Below are 17,091 nucleotides of genomic sequence, written 5' to 3' on the forward strand. Positions count from 1 at the left end.
AGAACCCACTGATAATTATCACACGAATAATGTTTTGATACCATTTTTGCATGCACAGGTTGAGCTCTCTTAATGCTTTATTATTGCTTTTCAAATGTATTTTTAACTGCTAACACAAATGTACATAAACTGTAATATTTCTGTATAAACGTTATATTACCAATGTTCTCTATTTGCCTCTATTTAAAGTTCAGTGCCATTACAGGCCTATTATATATGTTACCTCAGAATATTATATGCATTACCTGTAACAAGAGCTGTGTCCTCCAGGTCTGTTCCAGGGTTGTAGGCTCTTACTGTAAATGTGTACTGTGGTCCCTTTTCATAATCCAGAGGATAAACAATTCCTATTCTCCCAGTTAGCTCTCCAATGTAGAAGGGGTAGACTGAGGTTTCCAGAATCACATAGTTTATGATGGCATTGTAGCCTATATCATCGTCTGTAGCAAACACTGTCAAGAGCTGCCAAGAAAAAAAAAGAAAAACTATTGTACAAATCACATCATATGTCAAATGTCTATCTTCATTGGGTTTCTTTAGAGCTGAAGGCTGATGTTCAGGGTTCTATACAGGAAAACTGGTAGGGGCCATAATTGTATAAAGCAAGGAAGAACACACAAAAACAAGTTTTCAATAGGTACTAAATAATAGTCCTAAATGTGTCACAGAGGTGTATAGCAGGCTGGGAACAGAGAACGTACATCAGCAGGTATCTCGTTTTCTTTAACGGTGACTTCATATGCTGTCTGATTGAAGACTGGGGCGTGATCATTGACATCCTCAACAGCGATATTGACAGTCAAAGAGGAAGACAGAGCAGGAGTACCAGCATCACGAGCCTGTGGGGGGATAAAGAGTCCTTGATGAACATTAGCCAGGAGAACAGTAGTACTGTACATGTACATCCATCTGTCTGTCTACATGCTTTTTCAGTGTGGTAATCTCGTTGTCTATGAAATACCTTTAAGAAGAGAAATTAACTAATGTTAGAAATGGGTTAGAAATCTGATACCAGATTGGTTGAACTCTGTCTTCTGTCAAAAACAGCAAGTGAAATGTGTGTTTCAGAATTTAGTGAGGTAAGTATGATTATGGCACACATGAGGGCTACTCACCATGATAGTGAGTAGATATGTGGCCTCAGTTTCTCTGTCTAGGGGTTGGGTAATCCTCAGCCTGCCTGTGGAGCTGTTCACCCTAAAGGTCCCATTAAAGTCCCCCAGTAAAGAATAAGAGAGTCTCCCATTATCCCCAATGTCCCGGTCTGTGGCAGTGAAGTAGCCAGCCTCTATACTTTCTTGGCCTTCTGTAGCTGACAGATGAGTCTGAATAAAAGTTGAAAACTCGGGAGCATTGTCGTTTACATCCTTCACCTGGATTGTAACCTGGAATCCAAAGGTAGAACAGTTACATAAAATAGATCACAATATAATAAGAATAATTTATTATACAAAATTGATTTATATATATTTTTTGAGTGACCAATAAAAATCCCCAGCAAAAAGTAACCTGAATCTCAAACATGTCTAAACACATGGCATATTTTTCAATAAGTGACTCTTGTCAGAGAAAATCTATATTCTATAATGAAAGTTGGTCTAGGAATTGAAAAACGATTTTTTATAAGAGAACTGAATTACATTTATCAAAATCTCCCATTTCATATAATCAGCAAACAATTGATATTTTTTGAGCTACTGACGTGGACTTGTTGTGCGTCTAATATGCAGAATGCCACTGGCCAAGTGGAATGTAATCAGTTCCTTACCACTGTCAGTGCAGTGTTGGGTGGGCTTCTGGAATCTACTGCTTCCACAGCTACAGTGTACAGCTCCTGCTGCTCTCGGTCCAGTTCCTGCAGGGTCATGATGTTCCCGTGTGTGTCAATGAAGAAGCAGTCTGGGTAGGACTTGATGGTGTAGTTGACCTTAACGATAAGGCTCCCTGTCACAGCCTTGACAGTCCCCACAGAGGTTTTTTCTGGTTTGTTCTCTTTAATGCTGAAGTTGTAGTTAGCACTTTCAAACTTCAAACCAAATACTGAATTATCAGTCACCAGATTGATCAAAACCAAAGCTGTACAGAAAAAAAAGATGTGTACAATGTGATTAGATGTGCCTTTCCTGTTTCTATTTTTTACTTTACATTTAAGCTTTCCTTTATTTATTTCTGTCTAGTATTGAATGCCTACCTCCAACCAGTCTGATTGCTGTCACTAATGGATGGATGGAAAACTCAATGTCAGGGATTTAAACTTAATTACATCTTAAATTAATTTAAAATTAAATCTAATACAAAAGTATTATGCACAAAAACAACTAGAAATGTTTGGCTAAAGCAAAGCTTAGGCCAGAAAAAGAAAGACCGATACTAAAACATACTGACTCAGGTAGCTTTCCAGAAGGAGTGCCTGTTCATTTGTCAGCTGTACCATGTCAGATGCATGATGAATAGATCATATATTTTATACAAAGGGATGTACTTGTGGCAGATGTATCCTGGAATGTAGTCTAGATCCTTATAAGAGCAGAAACCATTGAGATTGACATCACCTGCTGAGCTGAGTGGAACTTCTCCATGGTCCGAGGCAATGACAGTGAGATTGATCATAGTATTCTTAGCCACACTGGACAGGTCAGAGGCCAGTGAGATTACCCCAGTATCACCATCCAGGTTTAAGTGAGGTGAGACATTGGAGAAACTGCAATATAGTATAAGCAACCAGAACACATTTGACCGAAGACAAAATGAGCCTTGCAGAGCCTGACTCTGCAGGAGAATACAGATTGAGTTTACTCATAAAAAAACATGAAAAAAGAAACTTCAAGCAAACAAGATCTGTTGCTCCAGTGCTCTGTGCACATTATCTCTGCATTTAAGAGTTGAGGCTGGGATATGGCAAAGGCTTAAATTGCCACTTGGGAAGTCTGTACAGTCTGGATACTCTAGAAGCTTTTACTGTAAGAGCTCTGTTTTGTAAAATAATTAAATCAGTGGTTCTAGCGTAACAATTACTAAATACACAGTACAGAGGCATCAAAATGACATCCAAAGTGCGGAGTAAAACATACAGTACCTATAAATAATTTTGGAGTTGTTGCCAATGTCTGGGTCCTGAGCAGACACTGTTAAGACTTTGTCTCCCTCTTTTGCATTGGCCACAAGCACACTCCCAGTGTAGGATGATTTTGTGAATTTAGGAGCGTTGTCATTGATGTCTGTGACCTTGATTTTGATATCAGTGACATTCTGTTGGGGTGAGAAGAAAGTTTTATTAGTAAATAGTACAGACATGCCATTGGTAAGAAAATATGTGATTTTCACCCTTCTATCTACATTCTGCATTTCAGTGGTTTCCACCTCTTACTATCTTTGCACACACCTTCTTAGTATCAGTGTAGACCTGTTTAACTAGCACTTGTTATCTTTTCTTTGCATTTTTCCACTAAGTGATGTTTCTTGCTGTAAATTTAACATGAAACTCTTTACCTTTCTTTGTGGTATTCCATTATCAGAAGCCACAATTACCATCTCATACAAATCTTTAATCTCTCGATCTAGGGGTGCCACAGCAACTAACGTCCCATCCTTTAACAATAACAAAAAAAATACAATTTTAGAACATGGTTTTTTTGTTGCAACTGATGCACTGTCAAACACACTAAGTTGAAACAAAAGCCTAAGTCTTTATTGAAAGCAAATATTCCAAAAACATTTTTACAAAAAACTTTTCAAAGTATAATAAACAAAACATGAAATAACCATGAGCACTACTTGCCTTCTGAAACTGAAACAACACGTTTGCATCTGCAGACAATACAGACAATGTAACATGTCCATTTTCACCCTCATCAAAGTCGATTGCTCCAATCCGACAGATTTCCCCAGGTGCGTCTGGGCGGTAGTTTCCCTCCGCAATGTTGATGTTTTGGGGGAGGGTTATGAACTGGGGGTTATTGTCATTGACATCCAGTACTGTGATGTTCAACACAGCACTAGAACTTAAGCCACCAGCATCTCTGTCCACTGCAACCACCTGTACACATGACATGAAGTTTAACACACAGCCCACTGTACTACTGATGCATACCTGCAAATTATTCAGTGTTAAACAGTTACTGAGTAGTCTTCAGCATTTTCTGTCAGCCTTACAAACTATTCAAGATTGCCGCAAACGGCAATGCTGGAACTTGTTCAAAACTAACAGGACAAGATTATTTTTTATAAAATAAAGTTTATTATTATTATTAATATTGATGATATTCTTCCTCCCAGGACTTGTAAAATTGCTGTTGTTATTGTTGTTATCCTGTAAAGCGCTTTGAGAAGCATACTGTCCAGCATATTGTATTTCATTGCACTTTGACAGATCGTCTTATAATCACTTGTTGTTAGAATATCCCCCAAGCGGATATTCCCCCCAAGAGGATATCCCCCAAGAGGCACAAGAGGTAGAGGTTGTAGAATTTTGTAGAACCAAAAGGGGCATCATCACAGTTGTTGATAAAGCTGAGCACTTTAGATAAGCAATCTTCAGATAAGTTGAAAAACTAAAACGTATATATGATAATAAAATGTATGTTGGAACCACCACAGATAACTGCAGCATGGAAATAGAAGCTAATTGTAGTGGCAAACATATAATGAGAACTAAAACTGAGCTGATGTCTGCATCTTACCATTAGAATATAATTGCTCTTTTCTTCTCTGTCCAAGGAGGCATCACTGTTCAATGACAAAGTGCCCTGGTTGTTCATATTAAACGTACTGCTGTTTAGAATGAAGTGTCCTTTTGAAAACCCATCCTGTACAAGAAAGCAAAATAAAGATCAACGTTCATTTAGAGACTATTCTCATGTTTTAAAAATTAAGTTTATGAATGAATGCATTCATTAGTTTCAAATGCTGAACTATCTCTGAGTACAATAACTCCAGAAAGCTGTATGAGGTTTACAACAGTCAAGCAAAGTCAACAGCACTGGTGCACAGTTCTAGGGTCTTGCTCATTTTTATGCAGATTTGGTTGCTTCATTTTGGTTTAAAATGATGTACAATTTCAGAGAAATAGCGATGATGCCTAACCAAACTTGAGATCCATTGAAAGGGATTTATTAAAATATATTGCTTGGTGTCCTTTAAAAAGTGCAAGCAGATGGAATTAATTGTCTTTGATATAAACTGACATTGTACAGTATGTACAGACAGGCTTTCATTATACTTAAAATAATTCAGATGCAAAATTATCCAGCTTCCCTGCAGAGTTACAACCACACTTGAAAGTAAACCAAAAGGTAGTCTGACTCCTTTGTTTAACAACAGCAAAGGCAAGGAGACTTTCAAAGCTTTTCCCACCAGACCAGGATTCGTATTTTATTTGCTTTAAGCAGTAACATAAGCATAAATATGGCAATCAGGACATGGAAAAAATAATGTTAATTTGAGCATGGTTTGGATTTCTCTTTTGGAGAGAGGAAAAGTGGACATATTTTGCCAAGGAGCAAAATGCTTTTGATAGTTGTCCTGTAAATAAAGACTTCATATTATCTGTACCAGGTCTTTTTATGATACTTGAACTTGGATACAGGAGGGGTAATTTGTCAGGGAAAGACAGGACTCGTATTGTTGTCAGTAGTGATAAACACAAAGATAAAGTATTGCTCCTTACCTCATCTTTATCTGTAACACTGACTGTAAAAACAGCAGCCCCACTTGGTATGGTTTCATAGACAGAGATATGATATTCATCCTCATCAAACTGAGGTGGATTGTCATTCACATCAAGCACTCGGATAAGCACAGAACATGTGCTCTGAAGGCTGGGTGATCCCCCATCTTTGGCTTCCACTGTCAGGATGTACTGCCTCACAATCTCAAAATTCAGGGGTGAGCTGAGGCTCAGTGCCCCGGAAACACGGTCCAGTGTGAAGACTAAAGGATCACTGGGTGTCTGCCCAACAATTCTGTACTCCACTACAGAGTTAGGACCCTCATCCAAGTCCACTGCTGTGACATTGAGCACTGCATTCCCCACACTCATGTCTTCGGGTATTTCTACCTCATATCTGGCAAGGCTGAACACTGGATAGTTGTCATTGACATCTGCAACATTGACCCCGAAGGCAACTGTGCTGGACTTGGAGGGCTGGCCCTGGTCTCTTGCAATTGCTATCAAGTTGTACTTTGCCTTCACTTCTCTGTCCAGTTCTTTCACCAAAGTTATCTGTCCAGTCCTGGGATCTATGTCAAAATTCCCTTCACTGCCTTGTAAGGCAAAACTGATTTCAGCGTTGAAGCCATCGTCCACATCCATGGCCACCATGTTAGCAACTACAGTACCATTTTCTGCTGCTTCTGGAAGAGCGACATCAGGGTAGCTCCCTGCGAAGACAGGGCTGTTGTCATTGATGTCAACAACCTTCACAATGACATTGCCCAGGTCCTCAGACATGCCGTCTGAAATGGAGATGCTTATAGAGTGGTTTCTGTGACTTTCATAGTCCAGCTTGACTTTGGTTGAAATGACGCCATTCTTGTCAATTTCAAATTTATCTGTTTCGGTCAGGATCCTGAGAGTTGCTGGTACAACAGGGTTCAAGGACATAAAGTCAACCTGGAAAGTAAAAAAATATATATTTTTTTTTACCAAGGATTTTTTAAAATAAAAAAGAAAATAAAACTCTGAGAATAAAACTCAATCTACTGTTGTAGTTTAGATGAACCAACACCAAAACAGAACCCAGCATAGTAATTCAGCATCATGTCAGCTGAATTGTAGATTGTCTAATAGGGAGGAAGGGCTGTCCGTTATTGCCAAATGTCTGTTTTCAGCCCCCAAACACTATTTTATGAGAAAAATATACCTTTACCTTTTTGTTCATAAGTACAAAAGATCTTTATTTCAAAGTGTCATAATAAAGTATAAAATTAGCTAAATCATCCAAAACAAAAACACCCATTGCAAGCAATTGACCTATTACATTGGTCATATATTAATATATATGGCCAAATATATTTGTATATATATTTGTGAAAGGTGTGGTATATCTGATCTTATAGAGAAAATCCCCATTTAGCACTTCTCTTAAATCCAAATATGAGGGTTTACTGTAATGTACCAAACAAAGAGTAACAGGTTTCAAAGAACTGCCCAACTTACCAAATAATGTTGTTGAAATACTATAAAGAAGCTATAATGTACTGAATTGAATTGAAGCATTCTTTCTAACGCTGTCACAGCTAAAATATGTCATTAAGTCACTTCTGCTGCAATGTTCACTTGTCAGCCTGGGATTTAGTATCATTCTGACAGCTCATGTGTCAAATATATCACTTGTTAATATCTTATAAAAACAACACAATTTAAAAATCTGAAGTTTTTGCAACGTGGCAATGATGATGTTATATCTGAAAGGCATCCTTCTATCAATGTGATAATTTTGCTGAAACATTTTATGAAACAAAACAACAGCCTTCTAGTTTCTGCAATGTTTAGATGCTAGCCCACAATTATGTGACATGATCATGTCTTTCAGGGGTTCCAAAATCCAACACATGCTCTTTCATCCTAAAGACAGATTTAGTTTAGATATACAGTATTTGGTTTTCCAGTGCTGGACTATTCTCCTTCTCTCCGAAAAAGGAAAGTGTAAGATGCTCATGTGTTTTTACCTTCACTATTTGTACAGGGGCGTCTTGTTCTTCCAGTACGGTCCCCTCATAGGTGGGCTTCAAAAACTGTGGGTTGGAGTCACCAGGGGCACAAATATCCACAGCAACAGAGGAGGCCCTAGGCACCTCTCCTCCTGGAACAAAAAAAATCTTTAAGCCCTTCCAGGCAAAGCAGGGGCAGATTTCAGTGTGCCTGGAGCCAGCTTACCATCTGTGGCTCTCACGTGCAGCAGGAAATGAGACACATGGTTTTCCTCTAACACAATCTCCTTGAGTAATGTGATGACTCCCGTGTCTGGATCAATGTGAAAGTATGTGTCCTGGTTTCCAGCATCTATTTTGTACTTCACTTGGCCATTTGCACCCTGGTCTGGGTCTACAGCTTCCACCTAAGCAAGCAAACAGGTTGTAGAAGTAATAGGTGTTACACAATAAGGAGCTCATATTGGCAGTGTCATTCTGTTTATTTCTGTTTTGGAATTTCTCAAACTTGTTTACGTTCTACTTTGCTGCAGTAACTTAAGAAAGTTATTTTTCGGAATTGTCAGAGTAAAAGAAAACAAGGTCTGCTCAATGCTCTGTAAACGGCTGTAAAATAATAATAATAATAATAATAATAATAATAATAATAATAATTAATAATAATAATAATAATAAGTTCAGGTGGGTAGCTGCGTCAACATACGTACACTGCAAAGGAACAAAAATAGATTAATTCCATACTTTCTTTTCTTTTCAGCATGGAATAAACCTATTACTTTTTCCTTTGCATAATAATAAGCCTATTCCTATCCATCAAAGCTTATTTAAATGAAAATGAAATGCCAAGCATCTTTTCATTGTCCTGTTGTGTATCAGAATTACTTCAAAATATATCTGCATGGTTTTATGAAGTGTAACCTGCACTCCAATGCCCTGAAGGGATTAAATTCTGTACATGTACCTCACCCAGCACTCCATTGCTGACAAGCAGAAGCAAGCCTTTTTCACACAGTTCCACAGTCTGCATTTACCTTGACAACAGTCATGCCGACAGTCTGGTTCTTGAAAACCTTCCCTACATACTCAGAGCTATCAAAGCTGGGGCTGTTGTCATTTTCATCCAGCAGGTGTACAAGTACATTCACCACTTGTTCTTGCTGGGGAGGGCTGTCTTCTTTTGCTACAATCTTGATGGAGGAGAAGGCAAAGTTACAAGAGAGTCTCTCTTGAACAAAGAGCTAAATTAATATTAACACAAAAAACATAAAGCAAGAAATCTCTGTCTCGGTCTCCAACTTTCACTGCATTGAAATTGTGCTAAAAGATACTCGCAATTCTTTTTATTAGGTTTTCTAATATTTCTTAATATTTCAAAATACCTACTGACTTAATATTATAGTTAGTTTGAAATACAAAAAACTTTCAGCTGTCCATTTTTTTTAACTTTTAACTTTTTTAAACTCTTTGAAACACTTACCTGGAGAAAAAAGCTTGTTCTTTTTTCTCTGTCAAGAGCAATAGAATTCTTCACTGTAATGACTCCGTCAGCGCTGATCTCAAATGGTGAATCTTCTGGAGTGATTCTCAATACTCCCCTAAAACCTCCCTAAATAATAAAAATCAGTTAACAAAATGCATTTCCTGGCCAAGCACAAAGTGAGTAAATAATGCAAAACATGGAAATAAATTCACTGAATAAGAAAAGGAATATATTAATAAGACATTATTTTGTCTTTTTTGTTAGGAGCCTATGAATGTACGGTCTAGCTTTTTTTCACAATGTTTGCTCTCTTGACATATATTGAGGTGGCAGGAGAAGATTTCTGGGCTGCTTGTTTTAATGGCCATTTTTTTTTGGCCAGCGGCCATATCACCCTGCAACACACAACTAGCCTGGTCAGTACCTGGATGGGAGACCTCCTGGGGAAAAACTAAGGTTGCTACTGGATGAGGTGTTAGTGAGGCCAGTAGGGGGCGCTCACCCTGCAGTCTGCGTGGGTCTTAATGCCCCAGTATAGTGATGGGGGCACTATACTGTAAAAAGGTGCCATCCTGATATGTAAAACCGAGGTCCTGACTCTCTGTGGTCATTAAAAATCCCAGGGTGTTTCTCAAAACGAGTAGGGGTGTTACTGCAGTGCCCTGGTCAAATTTCCCATTGGCCTTTACCAATCATGGCCTCCTAATAATCCCCATCTCTGAACTGGCAACTGATAGCTGGTGTGTTTGTGAGCGTACTGGTGCACTACGGCTGTAACGTCATCCAGATGGGAGTCATCCAGATGGGAGTCCTCATTACCTGTAAAGTGCTTTGAGTGGAATGTCCAGAAAAGCGCTATATAAGTATAAGGAATGTCTGTGTGTGTGGACTGTGCTGCTTAATTCTAACACTGCCATTCATTGTAATTCGTGGATGTACTGTGATGTGTTAAGGCTCTCAGAATGGAAGGGGTGATGGCACAAACAGCACATCACGTTAATCATTCTGATTAAGAATAGTAAGCTTTGGCAGGCAGCTTTTTATCAATAAACTTTTTTTATGTGAAGGATAATTTTTGATTAGTTTTTTCTTACTACTAGCACTGGTCTAAATGAAGAACAATGGATTATAAAGAGAAATGTATAGACTGCTGGTCTAATTCTCCCTACTAACCTAAATGTGGTTTAAACAGAGAGGCCCCAGGCACATATGAAAAGATTCACCCAATTCTATAATAAAGAAAACAACAGTATCTGGAACCACATTAAGAGAATGACTTTTGAAATAAAATGTAAAAAAATCAAATCCTACTTCATCGCGGTCTGTTACTTTCACTTGAAGGATAACTGTGCCATTTGGAGAGTTTTCTGTAATGTTGACAGTGTAAGACTCTTTGTCAAATTCTGGTGGGTTATCATTCACATCTTCTATTTTAACAAACACAGTAGCATCTGCTGTCTTCAGACTGTCATCTCGCTGCGATGCCTTAGGCAAAAAGACAAAAGAGAAATCTCAGGCATACATAAAATTCTGCACTCCAGTTACAGTGCCTGACATGTACGTCAATCTGATGAATAAATTGGGAGGAAACTAGTGCTGGTTTTACTGATCAAGATACTCTTGAAAGAGTGAGACAAGATGGTAAAAAATACATTTAATTGGAATAGAACACCAGAACCCTGACCATGACAAGCAGGCTGAAAATGTATAGATGAAACAGTGCTTCTGTGAATATGGCAAAATATCAGTTTCATGTTGTTACAGTATATGCAAATGTAATATGCATTTATTTATAGAATTCAGATGGGAGCAAAAAGCTACTGTTTATGATTAACTAAAAGACTTCAATCAGAATTTTGTTGTATTTACACTGGATTTTTCTATTTTGGACAAAGAAACTAATCTGAACTAAACATGAACTTCAGTGAAAAAAAATGGCAAATACTGCTTTTCATTCCACTGCTAGATATTATAATATTGTATCAGAATACACCGGATCTATCAGAAATCCTGGGATTTGCAACAAATCCTTGTTCTGTAAGCCCTAATGTATTTATGGAAAAGAATATTGTTAATCATCTTCTTTCAGATGTCAGTTCTTCAAAAAAAAAACATTATTATTTCCTTCGTAGCCTTAAATTTGAAATAAACAGACTGCATACCTTAATATTGATTTCTACAGTCTCAATGAGCTCTCTGTCCAGTGCTGTGAGCACAGATACAATTCCATTGTCCTCATTGATGTTGAAGGAGGAAGTGTATTCCTGGGGAGTCACTGGGAAATAGAGACAGTTATGCAATGTTAACAGGTTTTCACATATAGCTGTAAATGTCAAGAATAAACTGTCACACTGTTTGTATTTTGCCCCCAGAAATGTATTTTTGTACATCTATGGAGATAGCTTTCCTTTTTTGAGATGCTTAAGCAGTAATTTACTATTTATGCATTAGTGCACGATAAGATGTGTTTATTGTATTTATTATAATGCATTAATACATCATAGAAAGTGTTATAATTAGTTATCATCTTATCAGATTTATTTGTTAAAGATCAGTATTGTAACTACTTTCATTCGTTCTACACACTGGAAAACTACATGTTAACCAAACCTGGTAAATCCTACTCTTATTACTGATGACTCCACACATTTGCTCAGCAGGTACAACTACATATTGATTTTTGCTTTATAATAATATAACATAACATCACTTTATTAACCCTTTACAATTTCTTGCATTAGGAATTATCTTTTCTCATACCCCAGCTTGCTCTCCATGAGACACACAGACATGGAGAGAAGCTGGGGGTCAGAGCACAGGGTCAGCCATTGTACAGCACCCCTGGAGCAGTTGGGGTTAAGGGCCTTGCTCAGGAGCCCAACGGAGTAGGATTCCTCTGCCAGCCGCAGGATACGAACCGGCAACCTCCCAGCCACAGGCGCAGATCCTTAGCCACAGAGCCACCACTCCGCCCCGTGATGGCCCCTGATGTAAAAACACCTGGTCTTTATGAGGTGCTTTACCCAGGTTGCTCTAACTGAGGACCAGCATTGCTGGGGGTGAGGCCTGTGATGGACCGGAGTCACATCCAGGGGAGTCAAGTGCTCTCTGGTCTGCTAAACGCTACAGAAACCAGGATGAGCTCTTGCCCAGTGAGCTGCTGTGGCTCTGGCACGGACATAACCTTTTTTACAGGTCATATCTCAAGCAAAGAAAAAACTGTTAAAAGTGTTGGGAAGCACCTGTAGTGATGCTGTAGCTAACAGGTGTGTTTAACCCCAAATCTCCGTCTTTGGCTTCAATGGCTGCTGGGTGGACAGTGCTGAGCTCACCCGTCTTTGAAAGAGAAGAAAAAAAACACATAAGCAGGCAATTTAAAAAATATTATAGTTAGGGTGCGCAAAAGGGTTGGGAGTGGAAAGGAATAAAGAATCAGGAAGAACACACAGGACCTGAAAATCAGCATACTGTATAAGGAATGGCACAGCATATGAAACAACTCCTGAGATGCATGAACTTCTCTCTGAGTGCTTCATATCACTCATAACCAGGTTCCTTCAAATGTGCCAAAGGCACCAAAGGAAAAGGAAAGCATGTTGAAAGGGTGAGGCTGGGCTATGTATCTGTACTTCAGTCTGAGCTTCAAGGACAATGAGACGCCTCTGTACCAAAAGAGCTAACTCTCTTGGCAAGGCTGCAGTCTGTGGTTTGAGCCCCATCCATTATGTTCATCTCCTGTCAAAGCTCTTCCTTGACCTGCACATCCTGGCCTGGTTGGAACTGACAAAGATCCAGTGTATGTGGGAGACTATGGGCACACATGTGTACTGGACCTCTTCCAAGTCAAACATGGGGGTGTTGAGCATCACGGCCCTCAGTGACAGTGGATAAATTAATCTTCGCAGGAGCGAAGTTAGAACAGACACAGCAGCTCACATTCACCGCAAGTCCATTTAGAATGAACTTCAGTTGCGTACAATTGATCCTTACTATTGATCCCATCCTTACTAACCAAAGCATTACTTAGGAGAGGGGCAGCCATTTGATATGGTATCTAACCCAGAAGATTTCGTTCATTCATGTCTTTTTTTTAACCAGCAACCAGCAGCATGTACAGGATGCAGAAGCAAACTCACCTTGTGTTCAGGAATGGTGGCACTATACAAGCTGTGACTGAAATAAGGGCTCATGTTGTCATAGTCTGTCACTGTAATGGCTACATTTGTTTGGCTGGATTCATTTTTTGGATCCTACAAAAAAGAATATTTCCAAAATTATAATGTTAAGCCAAATCCACCACACACCCCAACCCCCTCAATGATTACTTTTAAGCTTAATCACTCAACAAAATTGATTATGATTATGTAAACCTTTGATTTTGAAATGTAATCATTTGAAAATGATTAAATCATTTTTATTTGTTTAAGTAATATGTAAACTAAGCACAGCTCAGACTAATCAATTTAATTCTCTTCTTTTTGAAATGATTATGTTTTATATCTACATATAACATTCTGTGCTACCCTGCCCTGTGTTTCCACGCATGGCTACACTGATTAGTAGTTTCTCAAAATGTTGTTTATTTTGCCAGCATGAAATGAACACAGCACATATGCTATGGAGAGGACAGAGGCACAGTCCTGTACCTGTGCTTTCACATTGAAGCTGTAAGAACTGGCTCTGTTATAGTTGAGTGGGCTCTTCAACAAGATGGCTCCATCCCGAGCTTGCACTTCAAATTCACTTGGAGCTGGAGGCTTCAGAAGAAAGAAAATGCCCTCAGAATAAATCAGTTAAGACTCTACTTGACTCACCTGGTGAGAAGGAGAAAGGTTTTGTTTCTTACCACAATTGAATATGTTATGCGATTGTTTTCTGGGCTGGTATCGCGATCTTCAGCTATCACTTTAATTATTGAAACACCCACTTGATGAGCCTAAAGTCACACAAGCCAAGACAATGACATTAAAGGATTAATTATAAACAAGCATGCAGAATAATATTGCTCATATCATTTTTTGACGATAGAGGATACACCTCAAGTTAAAATACACAATTCCGTTTTTTTTTTCCAAGGAGGTCATCAGAAATGTTTAAAATTTAAATTTATATTTATATTAAATTTATATTTCGATGACTGATGACGTTTTTCCACAGAAGGAATAATCCATGCTCAAAATGAATTTCAACATCGTCGTCTGATATCTGTATGAAAAGGTAATGTAGTCACTCCAATTACCAACAGTATATAGTGTTCCATGATTCTTGCTTTTCTTTACATTTTTAAAGCTGTTTTCAAATGTGTACTATTTAGTTAGAGTGGTTGTCTTGCGTTGTACTCTGTTGTTTGTCCCTAGCTATATCTGCCCTCATTGCACTTGACCTCATTGCCTCAATTGACAGGCTCATAGAGTAAGACTACAGGAAGAGGCTGTAGTTTTTCTTGCTTTTCAAAGAAACAGTGGTCTCACCTCAGATACAGTGACGCTGTAATTATTCAGCTGGAACACTGGCACATTGTCATTGATGTCTGTGATCCGGAGTATTCGGTTATTCAGTACCTAAAAAATGTTGAGATTAATAAACAATTCAATCAAAAAACTTGTTAAACAAACAACAATAATAATGTTAAGTTTAGAAGTCAGGAGTACCTATACTTACTGAATTTTTCACACACTTGATAGCATAAAAAATCTCCCCACTGGTCTAAAAAACAATGTCAAAGAAGCAGATTACAAACCTAAAGTTTTTGTGGTTTCTTTTTGACCTATAAAACAAGAATATTTCTGTAACAGAATAGTGAAACACCAAAGGTGGCTTTATTGTGCAGTCATTCACTGGATCAGTTATAGTCCTTTATGACCTGATATAATCCATGACTAATCTTTTTTTATATAGTCATATGTTATTTGCAGGAACATTTAAAAACCAGTAACAAAATTTAATAACAGAACAATCTAATTTAAAATTATTGAGTTGTTTAAAAGAGATTACTTGAACTAAAGAACAATTTTTGAAGCATGGATACAGACAGACTCACATCATGGAAGTCTTCAGCATCCAACTTTCCTTTAGTTAGTACTACTGCAGTGTCAGAGCCTGATGTATGATTTAATTCCACATATTGCAAATGACTTTCAAATCCAAACTTGACTAATTGCAGACCTGTGTCAATTGGGACACCAGTAATTGTTTCCACAATACCTGTTTTAGAAAACAAAAAAAAAAAAATTAATTTCCGGGCCTTTTTTTATTCATAATCCTGTTCCAGCGGCAGTAAAAACACATTTCACACTGTTAACCCAACTAGAGCACAATTCATTTATACTGTACCTGCAAAATGTGAACTACTGTAAATCAATTTATATTAACAGGGCATAATTTGTTAATACAATATTGTGTAATGTATGACGTGATATAAAAAAATGAAGATATAAATTCACCAAGCACACAAAGAGGGTTTCCCTGACTACAAACTGAATTTGGTTGGAATGATAGTGCTTCATCTAAAAGGAAAAATATGTCCGTATACTATACTGTATTTAATATCTCTAATATAATACAACCATCTTGATTATTTTTACCCTGTTGCTACTAGTATTATATAATGCTATAAATGATACAAACTTCAGAAAAAAATAAAATATTTTTCAGTTTCACGACTGCATTATTTTTATGAACGATGGATTTATTAATTCTGAATACTTTACCAGAGGATCCTTCTTCCACTGGCCCAATTACAACTGGTTCTGCAATACCTGTTTCACAATTTATGTGTGTTGTCTCTGGAATAAAATGAATAAATTTAGGAATTTGAAAAAAGGCATACAACAAATGTTGGATAATGGTAAAAATGTTAAAGACATTCTTTTCAGAAACATCTTTTTCAGTTTTTCACTTCCTAAAATGGAAGACATTGGACATTTTTTGTCATATTTCTGAGGTTTACATCTCTTTTCTTTTAACATTGAATACATTGATACGCCACTTAACACAATTTACCAATTATTCATTATCCTAGAAGATTTAAGGCATTGAATGATTTAGTTTTTACAGTGGTACATTTTTTAATCGAAGGTGAAATATTTCACTCAGCACTATGGTGCAAGCGACTACATTTGATATTAAATATTCCTGTTTAGCTCGTAATAAACTGGAAAGAGAATCAGAAATGTACAAAAGGATTCTAAACACTCTCGGAATCGTTTAATTTTTTCGAATACATAAACTCAAAGAAAAAAATATTGAATCATTTATAAAAACATATCACAAATTGGAAAGTAGTACAATTCTTCAGATAAGCTTTATTTCTGTCCCTGAGGTTAATAATTTAGTTTATTTTCTTTGGAGTCACATACAAAGCCTAGAAAGACTATCATTTAAATTTAACAGTAGCTGAAGTGGTCAGACAAGTTTTACCTTTTAATATCTCCTAAAACATCTACATTTATGATCCAAAAGTCACATGTTTAATAACTGTTCTCATGTAAAGAACATTAGAAAATACTCACCAACAGCTCTGCTCATTTGAAAACACAAATTTCCTATTAACATGAAGAACAAAAAGTGGTGGTACTTCATGGTCTCCATTGTTTGCAGATGAAGCCCAGTTACAATAGCGAGGGTTTGGGACCACCTGTGCAAAAGAACAGGCAATGTCCTTTCTTCTTCACAGGTTTACAGCTAGAAACAACCACGCCTGCTTTTCAGAATCTGGTTGGTTACTAGAATTTACAACGTTCAGTACTGCTATAATGCAAGAGATAACAAGAGGTCAAAGTCAGTCAAGTCAATTCTTAGCTATTCACGAGTCCCAATGTACTACTTAAGAGAACCACATCACTCAGTGACACGAAACCATAAGGTATTTTAAGAGGCAGACCATAAAAACTGGCTTCCAGCCACTTAGGCTTATATACTGTAATAATACTAATACTTTTAGACTAAAAGTGTGATTCATT

At 37.5% G+C, this 17,091-nt stretch overlaps 1 protein-coding gene across 1 annotated transcript in view; it reads right to left on the reverse strand.

The window, feature by feature from the left end:
- The window catches only part of LOC148646204 (protocadherin Fat 4), a 28,281-nt gene extending 11,447 nt beyond the window's left edge, over positions 1-16,834 (reverse strand). Inside the window, exons 1-25 of the mRNA XM_088609939.1 lie at positions 16,642-16,834; positions 15,841-15,915; positions 15,171-15,334; positions 14,792-14,836; positions 14,602-14,691; positions 13,977-14,066; positions 13,777-13,887; positions 13,267-13,380; positions 12,373-12,466; positions 11,293-11,405; positions 10,442-10,615; positions 9,128-9,256; positions 8,682-8,837; positions 7,877-8,057; positions 7,669-7,802; positions 5,666-6,610; positions 4,680-4,805; positions 3,779-4,036; positions 3,490-3,588; positions 3,077-3,249; positions 2,553-2,701; positions 1,769-2,076; positions 1,116-1,385; positions 702-839; positions 246-462 (exon numbers count right to left, since the gene is read on the reverse strand). Of these exons, the coding sequence (XP_088466065.1) occupies positions 246-462; positions 702-839; positions 1,116-1,385; positions 1,769-2,076; positions 2,553-2,701; positions 3,077-3,249; positions 3,490-3,588; positions 3,779-4,036; positions 4,680-4,805; positions 5,666-6,610; positions 7,669-7,802; positions 7,877-8,057; positions 8,682-8,837; positions 9,128-9,256; positions 10,442-10,615; positions 11,293-11,405; positions 12,373-12,466; positions 13,267-13,380; positions 13,777-13,887; positions 13,977-14,066; positions 14,602-14,691; positions 14,792-14,836; positions 15,171-15,334; positions 15,841-15,915; positions 16,642-16,720 (4,432 nt within the window). The 5' untranslated portion in view covers positions 16,721-16,834. The remainder of the gene's footprint in view (positions 1-245; positions 463-701; positions 840-1,115; positions 1,386-1,768; positions 2,077-2,552; positions 2,702-3,076; positions 3,250-3,489; positions 3,589-3,778; positions 4,037-4,679; positions 4,806-5,665; positions 6,611-7,668; positions 7,803-7,876; positions 8,058-8,681; positions 8,838-9,127; positions 9,257-10,441; positions 10,616-11,292; positions 11,406-12,372; positions 12,467-13,266; positions 13,381-13,776; positions 13,888-13,976; positions 14,067-14,601; positions 14,692-14,791; positions 14,837-15,170; positions 15,335-15,840; positions 15,916-16,641) is intronic.
- Positions 16,835-17,091: the final 257 nt, after the last annotated feature.

Source organism: Lepisosteus platostomus, chromosome 17 (assembly GCF_059453375.1).
Source record: "Lepisosteus platostomus isolate fLepPlt1 chromosome 17, fLepPlt1.hap1, whole genome shotgun sequence".
Taxonomy (NCBI): Eukaryota; Metazoa; Chordata; class Actinopteri; order Semionotiformes; family Lepisosteidae; genus Lepisosteus; species Lepisosteus platostomus.